This window comes from Oryctolagus cuniculus, chromosome 19 (assembly GCF_964237555.1).
Source record: "Oryctolagus cuniculus chromosome 19, mOryCun1.1, whole genome shotgun sequence".
NCBI lineage: Eukaryota > Metazoa > Chordata > Mammalia > Lagomorpha > Leporidae > Oryctolagus > Oryctolagus cuniculus.
Window position 1 is genome coordinate 9344348 of NC_091450.1, and position 18888 is coordinate 9363235.

Consider the following 18888-nt stretch of genomic DNA (forward strand, 5'->3'; position numbering starts at 1 on the left):
ATAATTTGGTGAATCAGAGTTCTTATTACTAATTTGTCTCTTATTATATATCATTTGCATGCATTGCCAATATCGGCTTCTGGCTAAAGCCTGGCCCAGCCCAAGCTGTTGTGGGCACTTGAAGAATTTACCAGGAAATGGAATATATGCTCTCTCTGTCTCTCTCTCTCTCTCCCCCTATCATTTTCTTGTCACTTTTCCATTCAGCTAAATAATAAATAAGCTTAGGAAATGTTAGTAACATTTTATAAATATATGGGGATTCATTGAAAAGACGATGAAGTAGTACATTTAAAATTATATAAGCATCATCAAAACTATCACAAATAAAACTTTGAGTATATAATAAGGATAAACATAATGAAAATTAAATAATTTTATTGGAAAAATCAGCAGGTTAGTAAGATATGAACATAGACAACATTTTAGCCAGTAAACAGTGAATGCCATTTACAAATAGTAAGAAGACATTTTGAAAATTTCAACCTTTTAGGATCCAATAATGTTATGAAAATATTAATCTACAAATCCTATATTTTCTCAACTGTGAAGTGACAGATAGAACTACCAATTACAATGTTACCAAGGGGACCGGTGCTGTGACTCACTTGGTTAATTCTCTGCCTGCAGGACCGGCATCCCATGTGGGTGCCAGGTTCTAGTCCTGGTTGCTCTTCTTCCAGTCCAGCTCTCTGCTGTGGCCTAGGAGGGCAGTGGAGGATGGCCCAGGTGCCTGGGCTCATGTACGCACGTGGGAGACCAGGAAGAAGCACCTGGCTCCTGGCTTCGGATCGGCGCAGCGCCAGCCATAGTGGCCATTTGGGGAATGAGCCAACGGAAGGAAGACCATTCTGTCTCTCTCTCTATCTATATCTCTACCTGTCAAATAAATTTTAAAAAGTTACCAAGAAGTCATGCAGAAAAATTTGTTTTATTTAAATCATCTCATTTAATAGTTTATCAAATGAAACATCCAAAGAAATTATTTTTGGGGAATCAGAAAAGTCGTAGGTAGGACTTTGATGATTACATTAAAAAAGTATTCAGGTAACTAACTCAGCTAGTAACTTCTAAAAAATTATATTTTTATGAAAAATATTAATTGTGACCATATTCTATTAATCTAAAGATTTTGATTTCCATAAATTTGTAGAAAACATAAAATTACCCATAAAACATTAAAAATAAGCAAATCTAGAAATCATTATTAATGGATTTGTACATTATTCTTTCATGAAAGGTTCCATAATCAGAAACCTGGTATTTCTTTTTTCTTTTTCTTTTTTTTTTTTGACATGCAGAGTGGACAGTGAGAGAGAGAGAGACAGAGAGAAAGGTCTTCCTTTGCTGTTACTTCACCCTCCAATGGCCGCCGTGGCCGGCGCACTGTGGCTGGCACACCACACTGATCTGATGGCAGGAGCCAGGTACTTATCCTGGTCGCCCATGGGGTGCAGGGCCCAAGCACCTGGGCCATCCTCCTCTGCACTCCCAGGCCACGACAGAGAGCTGCCCTGGAAGAGGGGCAACCGGGACAGAATCCGGTGCCCCGACCAGGACTAGAACCCAGTGTGCCAGCGCCGCAAGGCAGAGGATTAGCCTAGTGAGCCATGGCACCGGCCCCCAGAAACCTGGTGTGTCTTTTAAAACCCTTTTTTTTTCTGCCACAAACAATTTATATAAAATGTTATACTCCTGTGCATTTGGTATATACATACATGTGATAAAATATATGCCACATGTTCCCAAAACATTTTGAATATAATAACTAAATGTACTCAAGAAGTTCAGAACATCCTTAAAATGTCCAAGAGAATCAAAGGGAAAATTGAAGAATTTCCCAAGATCAAACATAAATCAACAGAGAGAGAAGAAATCAAACTAAGAGACACATGCTACCCTAGGGACAGTGGCTGAACACTTAACTTTCCCTCTGGCCAACTGGATTAAGCAAGGAAATACGAAAACTGGAGACTTTCCAAGGACCAAAGTATACCAAATATGAAAACCAAATTGGAAGTAATGGAGCATACACAGAAATAAGCCACAACAAGGAAAGTTCACAGAAATTATATATCAGAATTATGTTTCAAATGTTTAAATAATTAAACAGAAAATGAAAATAATTGAACTAGTGTTGAGAATTAGAAATAGTAAAATGAAGGAACCGCAAATTTGATTAGCCAAATTTATAAAAGAACCAAATGAAATGTAAACATTTAAAAAAATGTAATAAAGTAAACAAAATAATGTAAACACAGAATTTAGACATTCAGCTGAGGTGATGAGAGTGATTAACTGGAAGATCAAGCTGCTAAATTATATCAGAGGGTGATATTGCAGTAGAAATATAAATTTGATTATACATAAGGTGAAACTAGAATGATAATGAATAAAACACATTTATTTGTATCTTTAGATTTAGAAAATTGATACAATTATGAGATATATTAACCCAATAAAATAATTTATAAATGCCAAACATAGCAATCAGACATAATACATTGATTTAGCATTTCATTGCCTTAAAATAGAAATAAATAAATAGAAGCATTCAAAGAGAAATAAATGTTAAACTGCATAACCAGGTAAAAGCAAAATTGGATAATAGAAAAAAAGAAGCTGGTGCCACGGCTCACTAGGCTAATCCTCTGCCTTGCGGCGCTGGCACACTGGGTTCTAGTCCTGGTCGGGGCACCGGATTCTGTCCCGGTTGCCCCTCTTCCAGGGCAGCTCTCTGCTCTGGCCTGGGAGTGCAGTGGAGGATGGCCCAAGTGCTTGGGCCCTGCACCCCATGGGAGACCAGGAGAAGCACCTGGTTCCTGCCATCGGATCAGTGCGGTGTGCCAGCCGCAGAGCACCGGCCGCGGCGGCCATTGGAGGGTGAACCAATGGCAAAGGAAGACCTTTCTCTGTCTCTCTCTCTCTCACTGTCCACTCTGCCTGTCAAAAAAAAAAAAAAAAAGAAATACAACCTAAAAAAGTGACAGAACCATCTACATAGCCCTTGTACAATCCAAGAAAGAGAGATACTAAAAATTATCATTGCAGACAAAAATGGATATCCAGGTTACATTTTAATACTTACCTATTTTTAATTAAAAAAGTAAAATAAAAATATTTTTCAAAGTAAGTCATGAAAGATTTGGTTGCCATCAGATAAGTCTAAAGCATTCACTTTAAGAAGAAAGAAAGTTTTCCTGTATGATTTTCTGAAATCAAAATGAAAAAACAAGAAACTTGCAAATGTATGGAAATCTTAAATCATGCTAGATGTTGAATTAAAGAAATGTAAGTTCCGGACAAAATATGAATCAAATTATTTAGAAATAAGAAAAGTGTAATTCTATGCAACTGAATTAATCAGATAGGAACCTGATGTAGCAAAATAATTTATATGTTCTCGGATACAGCTATTGCAAGACAGTCATTGTTAAAATTATTTATTTATTTTTATTTAATGTCAGAGAGAAGAGAGATGATGGATAGATAGATGATAGATAGATAGATATAGATAGATGATAAATATATAGATAATCATAAGTTTGCTGGTTCATTGCTGATGTGCACAGACAGGGTTAGTAGGCCAGGCCAAAACCAGGATCCTAGATCTCCAGATATCCCTCTCATGTGGGTGACAGGAACCCAAGTACTTGAGCAAGCATGTGCTATCACTCAGCGTGTGCACTAACAAAAAGCTGGATCAGAAACAGAGGTAGAATTTGAACCTGGGCACTCCAGTATGAGACGTGGGCATCCCAAGTGGTACCTTAACCGCTAAACAGCATGCCCAATGAAAGACAAACATTTTGTCATCAAGTTGTCAAAACAAAAAGCTTTTCTAAGGTATATTGTACAAAATGTTGAGTATCCTCTTATCAGAACTGATAAGCACCAATGGACTAACCGTGGCATAGACATGGACCACAATACTCTGGACACCCAAGATAACTGAGTCGTATGTCCACAGTATCAGGGAGGAGGATGAGATGATGAAATCCACCCAGTACATGACCACAAAGTCACCAGCAGCAGGATGGTCTGGGTGGCCCTTTTCTTTGGGGAGGATCTTGGGGAGAGGCTGGTGCTGTGAAGGTGCTGGGACCTCCTCTGATGCCTGAGTAAGAGGATCACCATGTATGCACTTGAGAGCAGCATGACTCCCATCAGGAAGACGTCGCTGGATGTGGTCAGTGTGAACATCAAGCCCATGATGTCATGCTTTATGGGGGAAAATGAGCAGTATTTAGTGATAGCCATCAGATTGGTCTGGGTCCCATTGGAAGATGCCACAATGTGGAAGATTGTGGTAGTGCTGAAAGACAAGCAGACTAACCATATGAAGAAGAATAAAGAGAAGATAAAATGTGTGCATTTATATTTAAATTCTGCCAACCAGGAGGTGCCAAGACTGTTGGTGATGGCCTGGATGATGCTCAGGAGGCAAGTGGCCCTTCATCACTCTGTTTACATTGAACAAAGTCTTATGCTTGAAGTCAGTCCATACATTCAATGACTCAAACAGGTCGGGAGAGTGCAAAAACAGCATATTAATGAGCAAAGCAATGTGGACTAAGGGACTAAGGCCAGGTGACAGCTGGTCAGGTAGTGGGCTTAGGCCAGTGATCCAGCAGGATTGTGGAGATGTGAGAGAGGAAGAGGAAGGTGTTGGTTGAGATTCCAATGCCAGCTTGATAAAGAATGCATTTATAAACAGCAATGTAAGCAGACATTGGGCTCATCTTAATGTCAGGGAAGAAACACATGCATGTCTGAAAAGTAAACAAAACAAAAACAGTATATCTCATGTCATCAGATGGCTTTATAAAGCCACCAGAAATTTGCCTTCTAAATTCCTATCTTCACAGTGGTCCTGGATCTCTCACAGTTTCAGTTTCCAATCCAGACATTTCTTTTGTGAATTCTCTTCTATTCAGGAGGATATTGTCAAAGTCCAGCTTTCAAGCCTCAAGAGGAAAACATCGTAATTTCTTCACTTTTGTGATACACATGAGATCGCACAGCAGTCATCACATCATGACATTTTCATTGCCAAATTACTTAAAGCAGCGACACTCTACTGAGCTTTGAGGAATTCTTAGATCCTCAGTAGTTAAAATGATTCCTTCAAGTCTTACTTAAAATAGATCCAATGTTAATTTTTTTTCATTATTTAACTTGCTGTTGACTCAGATGTAGGCATAACTATCCTCTCTAATTTAATCTAGGGTGTCGTTCTATTTCATGTTGCTATAATAGAATTTATACATTTTTAAACATATAGCCATTGATTTGAAAGATAATGGTACAGAGGCACAGGGAGAGAGAGAGAGAGAGAGAGAGAGAGAGAAAGGCTCGCTCCCCAAAGGACTGCAAAAGCCAGAGCTGGACCAATCCAAAGCCAGGAGCCAGGAGCTTCTTCCAGATCTCCCACGTGGGTGCAGGGACACAAGAACTTGGGTCATCTTCCACTGTTCTCCCAGGCCATAGCAGAGAGCTGGATCAGAAGCGGAGCAAACCAGCACACATAAGAGATGCCAGCACTGCAAGTGGCAACTTTATCAGCCCCAAATTTATAAACTTTTGAATACAGAAATTTTCCTCACTGTCCAAGATCCAGGAACAGCTATGTAATGAGTGCCTTCTTTATTCATTGTCCCACAGAAAAGCTGAAGGAGCAGGAAAGTAAAGAAGACTAATGTGCCTGTTTATAATGGCACTAATCACACCGACGCAGGTGGAGCTCTCATGCCTAATCACTTCCTAAAATTATAATTAAATTTCAACATGAATTTCAGAGAAAGCATTTAACTTATAGCAAGGGATTGGAACACTTTAGCTGTATATTGATGAGAAAAAAAAAAACAGAAAATTGCATCCTCTCCCTTTTTATGAGGGTGATGATTATTTGATTATGTTATCAAGGCTGCTTATGATAGGCCCATCAATATAAATATGTAAGTTAATACAGAAATGTTGAGATCTTTTGTTCTTGCTCATATTTAGGCATTTCCTTTGAGTTTAAAACATATACAATGATAATTAAAATGCATGTATGGGCCGGCGCTGCGGCTCACTAGGCTAATCCTCTGCCTGCGGTGACAGCACCCCAGGTCTAGTCCCGATTGGGGTGCCGGATTCTGTCCCGGTTGCTCCTCTTCCAGTACAGCTCTCTGCTGTGGCCCAGGATTGCAGTGGAGGATGGCCCAGGTCCTTGGGCCCTGCACCTACATGGGAGACCAGGAGGAAGCACCTGGCTCCTGGCTTCAGATTGATGCAGTGCGCCAGCTGCAATGCACTGGCTGTAGCGGCCACTTGTGGGGTGAACCAACGGAAAAAAGAAGACCTTTCTCTCTCTCTCTCACTGTCTAACTCTGCTTGTCAAAAAAAATGCATGTGTGTAAAATGGAGAAACGGGCCAGTACAGTGACATGGTGGGTAAAGTCGGCATGTGCAAGGCCGGCATCCCATATGGCACCAGTTCAAGTATCAGCTGCTACACTTCTGATCCAGTTCTCTGTTATGGCCTGGGAAATCAGTAGAGGATGGCCCAAATGCTTGGGCCCCCACACCCTTGTGGGAGGACCCAAGGAAGCTCTTGGCTCCTGGCTTTGGATCAGCAAACTCCGGCCATTGCAACCATTTGGGGAGTGAAACAGTGGATGGAAGAATCCTCTCTCCCTCTCTCCTCTCCCTCTCTCCCTCTCTCCCTCTCCCCTCTGTGTAACTCTGACTTGAAAATAAATAAATAAATAAATCTTTAAAAAAAGAAATTTAATGATAATTTTAGGCAGTGATTAGGCATGAGAGTCCACCTTTGCAGATGGGATTAGTGCCATTATAAAAAGGCACATTAGCCCCCTTACTCTCTTGATCCTTCACCTTTTTTTTTCCTGGAATAATTTTTTAAATTTATTTTTTATTTAGTAAACATAAATTTTCAAAGTACAGTTAATGGATTACAATGGCTCCCCCCCATAATTTCCCTCCCACTCACACCCCTCCTATCTCCTGCTCCCTCTCCCATTCCATTCACATCAAGATTCATTTTCAATTATCTTTATATACAGAAGATCAATTCAGTATATATTAAGTAAAGATTTCATCAGTTTGCACCCACACAGAAACACAAAGTGTAAAATACTGTTTCAGTACTAGTTATAGCATTACTTCACATTGGACAACACACTAAGGACAGATCCCACATGAGAAGTAAGTACACAGTGACTCCTGTTGTTGACTTAACAATCTGACACTCTTGTTTATGGTGTCAGTAATCTCCCTAGGCTCTAGTCATTAGTCGCCAAGGCTATGGAAGCCTTTTGAGTTCGCCGACTTCGATCTTATTCGACAGGGTCATAGTCAAAGTGAAAGTTCCTTCACATTTTACCGTGGGATGATGAATAAAGAAGGCACTCATCACGTAGCTGTTCTTCAATCTTGGACAGTGAGGAAAATTTCTGTCATTTACAAATTTATAAATTTGTGCCTGGCACTGTGGCTTAGTGAGTACAGCCACCACCTGCGGTGCTGTCATCCCTATGGGTCCCTGTTTGAGTTGTGGCTGCTCCACTTCCTATCCAGCTCTCAGCAATAGCCTGGGAAAGCAGTCAAAGATAGTCTAAGTTCTTAGGCCCCTGCACCCACGTGGGAAACCTGGAAGCTCCTGGCTTCAGATTGGTCCAGCTCCAGCTGTTGCAGCCCTTTGGGAAGTTAACCAGCAGATAGAAGGCCTCTCTCTCTCTCTCTCTCTCTCTCTCTCTCTCTGCCTCTGTCTTTCAAATAGATCTCTAAAAATGTATAAATCATATTTAGTCCATATGAAATGGACAGAGATACCCTAGATAAAATTAATTAGAGAGGATAGTTATGCCTGAATCTGAGGCAATAGTATGCAAAAAATGGGAAAAAATCAACATTGGCTCTATCTTAAATAAGAGTTGAAGTGAATTATTTAACTACTGAGGATCTAAGCATGCTTCAAAGCATGGGAAAGTGTCCCTGTTTCAAGTAAATTAGCAATGAAAGTGTCGCCATGTCATAATTGCTGTGCAATCTCATGTGTTATCACAAAAGTGAAGAAATTACGATGTTTTCCTCTTGAGGCTTGAAAGCAGGATGTTGACAATATCCTCCTGAATAGAAGAGAATTCACAAAAGAAATGTCTGGGATGGAAACTGAAACTATGAGAGATCCAGGACCACTGTGAAGATAGGAATTTAGAAGGCAAATTTCTGGTGGCTTTATAAAGCCATCTGATGACATGAGATATACTGTTTTTGTTTTGTTTACTTTTCAGACATGCATGTGTTTCTTCCCTGACATTAAGATGAGCCCAATGTCTGCTTACATTGCTGTTTATAAATGCATTCTTTATCAAGCTGGCATTGGAATCTCAACCAACACCTTCCTCTTCCTCTCTCACATCTCCACAATCCTGCTGGATCACTGGCCTAAGCCCACTACCTGACCAGCTGTCACCTGGCCTTAGTCCCTTAGTCCACATTGCTTTGCTCATTAATATGCTGTTTTTGCACTCTCCCGACCTGTTTGAGTCATTGAATGTATGGACTGACTTCAAGCATAAGACTTTGTTCAATGTAAACAGAGTGATGAAGGGCCTCTCCGTCTACACCACCTGCCTCCTGAGCATCATCCAGGCCATCACCATCAGTCCTAGCACCTCCTGGTAGGCACAGTTTAAGTATGAATACATACATTTCATATTCTATTTATTTCTCATATGTCTGGTATGTTTGTGTTTCAATACTAGCACACTCTTCTACACAGTGGCATCTTCCAATGTGACCCAGACCAACCTGATGACTATCACTAAATACTGGTCATGTACTCGGTGGACTTTATCATCTCATCCACCTCCCTCATAATGTGGACATGTGATTCAGTCATCGTGGGTGTCCAGAGTGTTGTGGTCCATGTCTATGCCACTATGAGTACAGAACAGCTTTTCAGTTCCGATAAGAGAATATTCATTGTTTTGCACAATATATCAAGGAAAAGCTTTTTGTTTTAATAAGTTGATGACAAAAATGTTTGTCTTTTAGTGGGCATATTGTTCAGTAATTAAGGTACCACTTGGGAAACCCACATCCTATATTAGAGTGCCCAGGTGCGAATTTTGCCTCTGTTTCTGATCCAGGTTAGTGTTAGTGCACACTGTGATTGGCAGCACATGCTTGCTCATGTACTTGTTTTTTTAAACTTTTATTTAATAAATATAAATTTCCAAAGTACAGCTTTTGGGTTACAGTTGCTTCCCCCCCACAACTTCCCTGCCACTGGCAACCCTCCCATCTCCCGCACCCTCTCCCATTCCATTCACATCAAGATTCATTTTCAATTATCTTTATATATAGAAGATCAATTTAGTATATATTAAGTAAAGATTTCAACAGTTTGCACCCAAACAGAAACACAAAGTGTGAAGTACTGTTTGAGTACTAGTTATGCCATTAATTCACGTAGTATAACACATTAAAGACAGAGTAAGTGCACAGGGACTCCTGTTGTTGACTTAACAATTGACAGTCTTGTTTATGGTGTCAGTAATCACCTTAGGCTCTTGTCATGAGCTGCCAAGGCAATGGAAGCCTTTTGAGTTCACCAACTCTGATCTTATTTAGACAAGGTCATAGTCAGAGTGGAAGTTCTCTCCTCCCTTCAGAGAAACGTACCTCCTTCTTTGAAGACCTGTTCTTTCCACTGGGATCTCACTTGCAGAGATCTTTCATTTAGGGTTGGTGTTTTTTTTTTTTTTTTTTTTTGCCAGAGTGTCTTGGCTTTCCATGCCTAAAATACTCTCATGGGCTCTTCAGCCAGATCCGAATGCCTTAAGGGCTGATTCTGAGGCCAGAATGCTGTTTAGGACATTTGCCATTCTATGAGTCTGCTCTGTATCACAATTCCCATGTTGAATCGTTCTCTCCCGTTTTAATTCTATCAGTTAGTATTAGCAGACACTAGTCTTGTTTATGTGATCCCTTTGACTCTTAATCCTATCATTATGATCAATTGTGAACTGAAACTGATCACTGTCGCTCCCCGTCTTCGTGGAGGAACGACAACACAGGACCCTGCGCTGTTCTTCTGTCTGCTCGGCCCTCCCCCGGTTTGCTGCTGGTTCTTCCCGGGTTGGCTACCATCCCTTCCACCTCCGTGGAAGGGCGGTTCCCCCTGCCACATTCCCCACTTCCGCGGGGGAGCGGCACACCGCCGGCCGGCTCTCTCGGGGGCTGCACAGGTGTTCCCCTTAGATGTTCCTGGTGCATGCCGTCTCTCTCCTCCTTTATAGTCCTCTTCCACCAATCCCAACTCTGCTACCCACACGCCGAGTACGCTGCTCTCCTCCAATCAGGAGCAGGTCCCACAGTTTATTGGTTGAACTGGAGGCAGCTGTGTAGAAGCTGTTTCCCTTCTCAGTGCCATATTGTGGGAAAGCAGATGCATAGAATAAGTCTTAATTCCAGTAACTTAGTCTAGTCCGAGTTGCTCCCAGTTGCTCCCCACAATCACTTTGGCTAGTTAGATGGCATTGGTACATGCCACCTTGATGGGATTGAATTGGAATCCCCTGGCTCATTTCTAACGCTACCATTTGGGCCAAGTCATATTGAGAGTGTCCCAAATTGTACATCTCCTCCCTCTCTTATTACCTCTCTTACATTTTACAGGGATTACTTTTCAGTTAAATTTTTTTTTTTATTTTCAAAAATATATTTCTGGCCAGAGGAGCGACATGGCACACATCTCGGTTCTGCCAACTCGATAAGGGACAAGCAACTGGAAATGGGTAAGTCAGGGCCTCCTCCCGGCTGCCACGCCATTCCTCAGCTTTTCCCTCCGGGTCACGGCGTGAAAGCGGCTGCATGGGAGGCCAGCCTCAGGCTGAGTGAGGCCAGCCGGGCTTCTCAGGCAGAGCTGGGCGTGGCTCCTGAGTGTGTCCTCCATTTGAAGGGTCTTCTCCGAAGGTTAAGTGCAAGCAGGTGCAGTGGACATCAAGTGCGGGGAGGCAGACGCTGGCTGGGTTCCTGCAAAATCCATCGCGGTTGTGGAGAGTCAGGAGCCGAGGCTGGGCCGTCTGGGTGGTGCTGTGGGAGCACAGAGTCTTCCAACACCCGTGGCCCTCGCCCAGCTCTGTGGGCAGGTGTCTTTCCGGCCTCGGCACCCAAGGCCCAGTCTCTCCTTCCGCCCTCCTGGGTCTGGACGGGAACCTCTCTGTTGGCACAAAGCTTTCAAGGGGGCCAGGCAGGCCTCTGGGGCAGGGGCGGGCCTAGGCCTGAGGTCCCATCCCCATCCAGGCGGCGGCTCCAACCAGCGGCGGCGGCCTGATGCGGGCGGCTGGTGCGGGCCGGGGGTTCGGGCCGGGGGCATGGCAGTCCAGGTCCTACTCCAAGTACCCATCGAAGACGTCGAGCTCCGAGTCGGCTTTGTAGAGGCCCGAGCCGGGGTCCGAGAGCACGCCGAGGTCCACGAGTGCCTGGTCCAGGTCCTCGGGCAGGAAGACGAGGCCCACGTTGAGGACGATGTACTCCATGAGGAAGGCGTAGTATAGGATCAGCACGTTGACGAAAAACAGGCCCACGAAGAACATAGAGGGCAGCAGCGGAGGCTGCACGTAGGGGCCCAGGGGGCCCAGTGCGTCCAGGTGGGCTGCCATCCGGGTGCCAGGCATGCAGGGGGCGGCGAGCTCAGCCCCTGCAGCGACTGGGCGGCCGGCGCGGGGGCAGCTCAGCCATCCGGGGGCGGCCCTGGGCCTCAGATTCCCCAGCCGAGGAGGTGCGGCGGCCGCTGTGGACGCGCCCTGACCCCCTACCGTGCCGGGCAGGGGGTGGGGTGGTCACCGCGGCCCTCGATGTGCCCACGCGCCCCTGCCGACCGGCCCGGCTCCCCCGAGGCGCCCCGCTAGCGCCCACAGGCCCTCCTCGCAGCGCGGGCGGGGATCCCCCTGCGGCTCAGGGTCGCCGGCCAGTCCCCGCCACGGCGTCTCCCGCCTGGCTCGGCCGCTCCTCGCGCCCCCTGCGCGCCCCCGCAGGCCTAGCGCCCATGGCTGCAGCCGCCGCGTCCCCTCAGGGTGGCGCTCCACTTTTCAGTTAAATTTAAATACCTAAGAATAATTGTGTGTTAATTAAAGAGTTCAACCAATAGTATTAAGTAGAACAAAAAAATACTAAAAGGGATAAAGTATTAAGTTGTTCATCAACAGTCAGGACCAGGGCTGAGCAAGTCACTGTTTCTCATAATGTCTGTTTCACTTCAACAGGTTTCCTTTTTGGTGCTCGGTTAGTTGTCACTGATCAGGGAGAATATATATTTGTCCCTTTAGGGCTGGCTTATTTCACTCAGCATGATGTTTTCCAGAATCCTCCATTTTGTTGCAAATGACCGAATTTCATTGTTTTTCACTGCTGTATGGCATTCTATAGAGTGTTGATGGGCAGTTACGTTGATTCTAGGTCTTAGCTATTGTGAATTGAGCTGCAATAAACATTGAGGTGCAGATAGCTCTTTTATTTGCCAATTTAATTTTCTCTGGGTAAATTCCAAGGAGTGGGATGTCGCTCCCCCTCTTCGTGGAGGAACGACACAGGACCCTGCGCTGTTCTTTCGTCTGCTCGGCCCTCCCCGGGTTTGCTGCTGGTTCTTCCCGGGTTGGCTACTATCCCCTCCACCTCCGTGGAAGGGCAGTTCCCCCTGGCCACATTCCCCACTTCCGCAGGGGAGCGGCACATCGCCGGCCGGCTCTCTCGGGGGGCTGCACAGGTGTTCCCTCAGATGTTCCCCTTAGATGTTTCTGGTGCATGCCGTCTCTCTCCTCCTCTATAGTCCTCCTCCGCCAATCCTAACTCGGCTGCCCACACGCCGAGTACGCTGCTCTCCTCCAATCAGGAGCAAGTCCTACAGTTTATTAGTTGAACTGGAGGCAGCTGTGCGGAAGCTGTTTACTTCTCTCCCAGCGCCATATTGTGGGAGAGCAGATGCATAGAATAAGTCTTAATTCCAGTAACTCAGTCCAGTCCGGATTGCTCCCCACAGTGGGATGGCTGAGTTGTATGGTAGGGTTATGTTCAGGTTTCTGAGGAATCTCCAGACTGAGTTCCATAGTGGCTTGACCAGTTTGCATTCCCACCAACAGTGGGTTAGTGTCCCTTTTTCCCCACATCCTCACCAGAAAGCAATGATATTTTTTGTATCTTTTTTTTGAATTATTCAAGGGCTGTGTACATTGTTTAGGTGTATTTATTTTTCTCTGTTCTCCAATTTTACTCTTACTTGGCTATGCAGTTCAACATTTATTTCTGTTTGAATGCTTCTATTTATTTATCTCTTTTTAATACAATGAAATGCTGATATAATACTTTGTCCCTTTGTGTTAGATATTTATGAATTGTTTTACTGGGTTAATACATTTCATAATTGTATAATTTCTCTAAATCTAAAGATACAAATAAATGTGTCTTATTCATTCTCATTCTAGTTGTCATATGACCAAATTTATATTTTCTACTGCATTGTCACTCTGTGATATAATTTGAAAGCTCAGTCTTCTACTGTGGTCATATGACTCAGTTATCTTTGGTGTTCAATGTGTTGTGGTCATTGTCTAAGCCACTCTCATTCCATTTGTACTTATCTGATAAGAGGATACTCAATATTTTGCACAATATACCATGCAGAAGCTTTTGATTTTAAAAGACTGACGATAAAAATGTTTGTCTTGTACCTTTGTTGATGATAATGTTTGTCTAGACCTTTGTTACTATTAATATGAATACTTTAGAAATACACATAGAAAATCAAATCTTTTATGATTATTATATTTGAAAATATTTTTATTCTTTTTTTTTGACAGGCAGAGTGGACAGTGAGAGAGAGAGACAGAGAGAAAGGTCTTCTTTGCCGTTGGTTCACCCTCCAGTGGCCACCACGGCTGGTGCGCTGCAGCTGGCACACTGTGCTGATCTAATGGCAGGAGCCAGGTACTTATCCTGGTCTCCCATGGGGTGCAGGGCCCAAGCACTTGGGCCATCCTCCACTGCACTCCCAGGCCACAGCAGAGAGCTGGACTGGAAGAGGGGTACCAGGACAGAATCTGGCGCCCCGACCGGGACTAGAACCTGGTGTGCTGGCGCCGCAAGGCGGAGGATTAGCCTAGTGATCTGCAGCGCCAGCTTATTTTTATTCTTTTTAAAATAGGTAACTATTCAAGTGTAGCTTACATACTAATTTCTGTCAGCAATGTAAATATATTATTTCTCTCATTTGTGAAATGAAATCTAGTCATTTTAAACAAAGTGGATGAAACTGGAAAACATTATACCTAGTGAAATAAGCCAGTCCCAAAGGGACATATAGTATATATTCTCCCTGATCTGTGACAAATAACAGAGCACCTAAAAGGAAATCTATAGAAGTGAAGTTGATATTATGAGAAGCAATGACTTGCACAGCCTTTATCTTGACTGACAAATAATAGTTTGTTATTTTATTTTATTATTATTTTTATTTTTTCTACTTAATACCATTGGTGGAACTCTTTACTTAGCATAGAATTAATCATAGGTGTATGAAGTCAACTGAAAATAAGCCCCAGTAAAAATAAGAGTGGGAATAATAGAGGAGCTGTACAGTTCTGCACATATTCCCAGGGACTTATCCCTAAGGGTAAACTAAAAACTTGTCATGGAATACCAAATCCCATTAAGCTGGGTAGTAATAATGCCATCTCACATATTAAAGTGATCATATTAAGTGTGTAATTGATCATATAGGTAGGACTAAGTATCAAAGGATCATATAAATAAGACCAAGTGCCTGGTAATAACAATAGATAGAATGAAAAGGGAGAGAATGATCCAACATGAGAAGCAGGCCATACCACAGCCTCATAGAATGACAAATGAACTATACAGCACTCTGGCCTCAGAATCAGCTCTTAAGACATTCAGATCTGGCTGAAAAGCCCATGAGAGTATTTCAGGCATGGAAAACCTGAGTTTAACTTAATGTTTAAACTCTGTATTGTATATTTGTTTATTACAATTTTCAAATGTTTATTATGTTCTTTTACAAATATGATCAATATTTCTGTTCCTTGTTCTTATTTCTCATGCTCATTATTATTTCAATTCTTTCATTTTCTGATATTTATTTAAATATTTGAAATGTAATTCCATTATCTAATCTGAAACTCAATTCTAGTAGCTTATTTTTTTGTATGCTTCATTAGTTCCAATTTAGTGCATACATTGGCTATGCCTAACCTTTGGATAGTCACTAGTTGGCATATTTTCTTATTTATTCCAGTTCACCAGAGGGAAAGCTGGTTTACTCACAGGGGTTTGAAGCTCAAGTATTCAGCCATTGTCCTGGGGAAAAATAGTCCTTCAGCTTGATTTGTCTTCTCAGTTTTTGTATTGATTTATGCTGGGCTCTGGGAAATTCTCCAGTGTTCCTTTTGATGATCTTGCACATTTTAATGATTTTTGTACTTGTAAGTAAGCATAATGGTTGTAATGTAAGAGCTTGAGGAACATGCAGTATATGTTTTATCATATGCTTGTATACATCAAATGCACACAGAGTGGAATATTTCACAGGGATAGTTTGTGCAAGACAACATGATCTCATAAGAAATACTTGATTTCTGGGGCCAGCACTGTGGCATGGCGGGTAAAGCCACCACCTGTAGTGCTGGCATCCCATATGGGCACCAGTTCGAGTCCTGGCTGCTCCACTTCCAATCCAGCTCTCTGCTATGGCCTGGAAAAGCACTAGAAGATGGCCCAAGTCTTTGGGCCCCTGTACCCACTTGGGAGATCTGGAGGAAGATCCTGGCTCCTGGCTTCGGATTGCCACAACTCCGGCTATTGTGGCCAATGGGATGGAAGACTCTCTCTCACTCTCTCTCTCTCCTTCAATCTGTGTAACTCTGACTTTTAAGTAAATAAATCTTTTTTAAATAAAAGAAATATTAGATTTCTTATCTTGGAACATCTAATGACCAAGTAATATACTTTACACTAATAACGATTTCACAGTGATGACATATTTAATGTTTTATAATAATTTTATGCTTTATACAAATCTATGTTTTATACAAATCTACAAATAACTTTACATTTCAGACAATTCTGAAATATGTCACATTTCACATTTAATATTTTTCTGTTTTATAACGATAGTTTTGTAAAAATTCTTAGCTGAATTAGCTATCTGATTTCATGTTCTGACTGCAGTAATCACAACCCCACTTAATACTTTTCTGATTCCTGAAAAATAATTCTGGGGCAATGCAATGTAAGACAATCTTAAGTAAAGTTTTCACGTGTCTAAATGACTTCTTGGTAACACTTTTAATTGGTAATTTTTCTATCATTTCATAGATGATAGAGTACAGGATTTTTAGATTTATGCCTTTATGACATGGCTAGACCCACAAACCTTGAAAGTTTGAAATACCTTCCTATTTGGAAATAATGTTCTTTCTGTGTGTGAACTGGTTTAAATATTGTCTATAAGTGTATCTTAATATCTTGTCAATTTAGTAAAGTTACTTATCATTTATATGTTCATATATATGTTTATAATATACTAACACAATTAGTTTGTGATAGGTTTAATATCACCTATTATAGTTTTAAATACATAAATTTATCCTTATTAAAGTGAATCATCATGCTTATTTTAAATATTTTGAATTTTTTTTGAATTTCCAAATATTATTTAATTGAAAGGTGAAGTAACACAGAAAGAAAATGACAGAGAAGGAGAGTGTGAGAGAGAGGACTAAATGCCCAGAAGCTGGGATTGGGCCAAGCTTAAGTGAAAAGCCAGGAACTCCATCTGAGTATCCAATGTGAGTATCAGAGACCAAAGTACTTGAGTCCTCATCTTCCACCTAACAGGGTGCGCATTAGTAAGAAGCTGGGTAGGAAGCAAAGTAGGACTTGGTCTAAAAGCACTCCACATAGAATGCGAGGGGCCCAAGCAGTGCCTTTGTGGGAAGCAGGGCCCGGCTCCCACAACATGGCACTGAGAGGGAGTAAACAAGTTTTACACAGTGGCTTCAGCTGCTTCATCAATTTGACTAACGAGTTGCAGGAGCTGACCCAACCTCTGATTGGAAGAGAGCAGCGTGCTCAGCACGCGGGCAGTGGAGCACGGATTGGTGGAAGAGGACTATAAAAAGGGACTCAACCGCACTTTCTGGGACAACTACTGTCTCCGGGCTGCTGGAGAGTTTGCTGGGGAGCTCGTTATTTTGTTCTTCTTTTTACTTGTGCTTGCTTTGCTGTAGAAAAAACCGACAGCAAGGGAATAACAGCATCTGGCCCGGTGCGGCTCCTCCGCGAGTGGAGGAGCGACAGGCTTAACCTATGCACCCTGATATTTTATCCTTTTAAAATACTATATGCTTACATATAAATATATGTAAATGGGATGCTGTAACATATTAGATTTAAGCATTGGTTCATCAGATCAACATGTTTATGTTCTTCATACAATGTTATGTTTTTTCTTATTTTAATGTCCATTATCTAAATTTTGACACAAAAGAGAATGTACACTCAGTTTGTCATGTTGGTAAAACCTAAAGTCAAATGGCACAATATATCAGTTTACATTATGCACAATATTTCATTTGTCTCATAAAATAACTGAGTAGTACATAGAGCAGTTAGTTATTTTCTGTGTGGTACATCAGAATAAACTGAAGTAGAATGTGATGGCAGATTGCCCAGTGCATTCTTCTTTCACTTTATTTTTCCCAAAACTTCCATGAAAATTCAGAAACATGGAATATGACCAAAAACCTACAAGAATAAAAATTATCAAAATTGATGCAAGAAGAATCATATTAATTAATATAAATATTAATTAATAAAAATATTGGTGCTAAATAAAATGAATTTGCTTATATGAGGGGTCCTCAAAAAGTTCTTGGAAAATAGTATCTCAGAAAGAAAGAAAAACAGAAAATAATGCATATTAAGAAAAAACACAATGTGAATTTAAAGAACATGTGATCATCTTAAAAGAAAAATCATCTGGCTGAATCCACTACCCATGAATGATTAAAACCCTAAACAAACTAAGATGTGAAGGAAATTTCCACAACTAGATAAAAATCACCTGTGGGGAGTAGGAATGAGTCTAGTAATTTACATACATGTAGGAAATCCCAAGTTCTGTATCAGAGTGCAAGGGTTCAATTTCAGGTTCTATTTCCTGACTTCCTCCTAATGCAGATCCTGGGAGGTAGTGGTGACGTCTCAAGTGTTTGAGTTCGTGCCACCCATCTGGGAGTGCTACACTGAGTTCCCATGTCCTGGCTCTGGCCTTGACTCAGCTCTGGATGTTGCAAGGATCTGTTATGGAAATCAGCATATGGAAGAGATCTCTGTGTGTAAATCACTTTTTCTCTTTCCTCTGGTTGTCCCTGTTTCTTTCTTTTCATTCGGAATGTATAGAATATCAAAATCTTAAAAAGAACACCTAAGGAAAGCCTACAGTAAATGCTGCATATAATGGAGGAATGCAAAATGATTTCCCCCAATAGTTGGCCACAAGACTCAAATATTTTCTTGTGCATGTCTTTTAAATGTCATAAGGAAGGTTTCTGATGAAAAAAAGTAACGTGAAAATGGGGAAAAAGATTCTGGACAGCAGAGAAAGGAATAAAACTTGATTTTTTAGCCGGCGCCGTGGCTCAATAGGCTAATCCTCCACCTTGCGGCGCCGGCACACCGGGTTCTAGTCCCGGTTGGGGCGCCGGATTCTGTCCCGGTTGCCCCTCTTCCAGGCCAGCTCTCTGCTATGGCCAGGGAGTGCAGTGGAGGATGGCCCAGGTGCTTGGGCCCTGCACC

At 42.1% G+C, this 18888-nt stretch overlaps 1 protein-coding gene and 2 pseudogenes across 1 annotated transcript; 1 reads left to right on the forward strand and 2 right to left on the reverse strand.

The window, feature by feature from the left end:
- Positions 1-3841: 3841 nt before the first annotated feature.
- On the reverse strand, positions 3842-4772 carry LOC138846861 (vomeronasal type-1 receptor 90-like; annotated as a pseudogene).
- ORYCUNV1R-PS1575 (vomeronasal 1 receptor oryCunV1R-ps1575 pseudogene) overlaps positions 6052-18888 on the forward strand; it is a 1374299-nt pseudogene continuing 1361462 nt past the window's right edge.
- Positions 10712-12086, reverse strand: LOC138846904 (dexamethasone-induced protein-like). The gene has a single exon (XM_070063922.1). It carries the CDS (start codon positions 11691-11693, stop codon positions 11406-11408), a length of 288 nt encoding a protein of 95 aa, XP_069920023.1. The 5' UTR covers positions 11694-12086; the 3' UTR covers positions 10712-11405.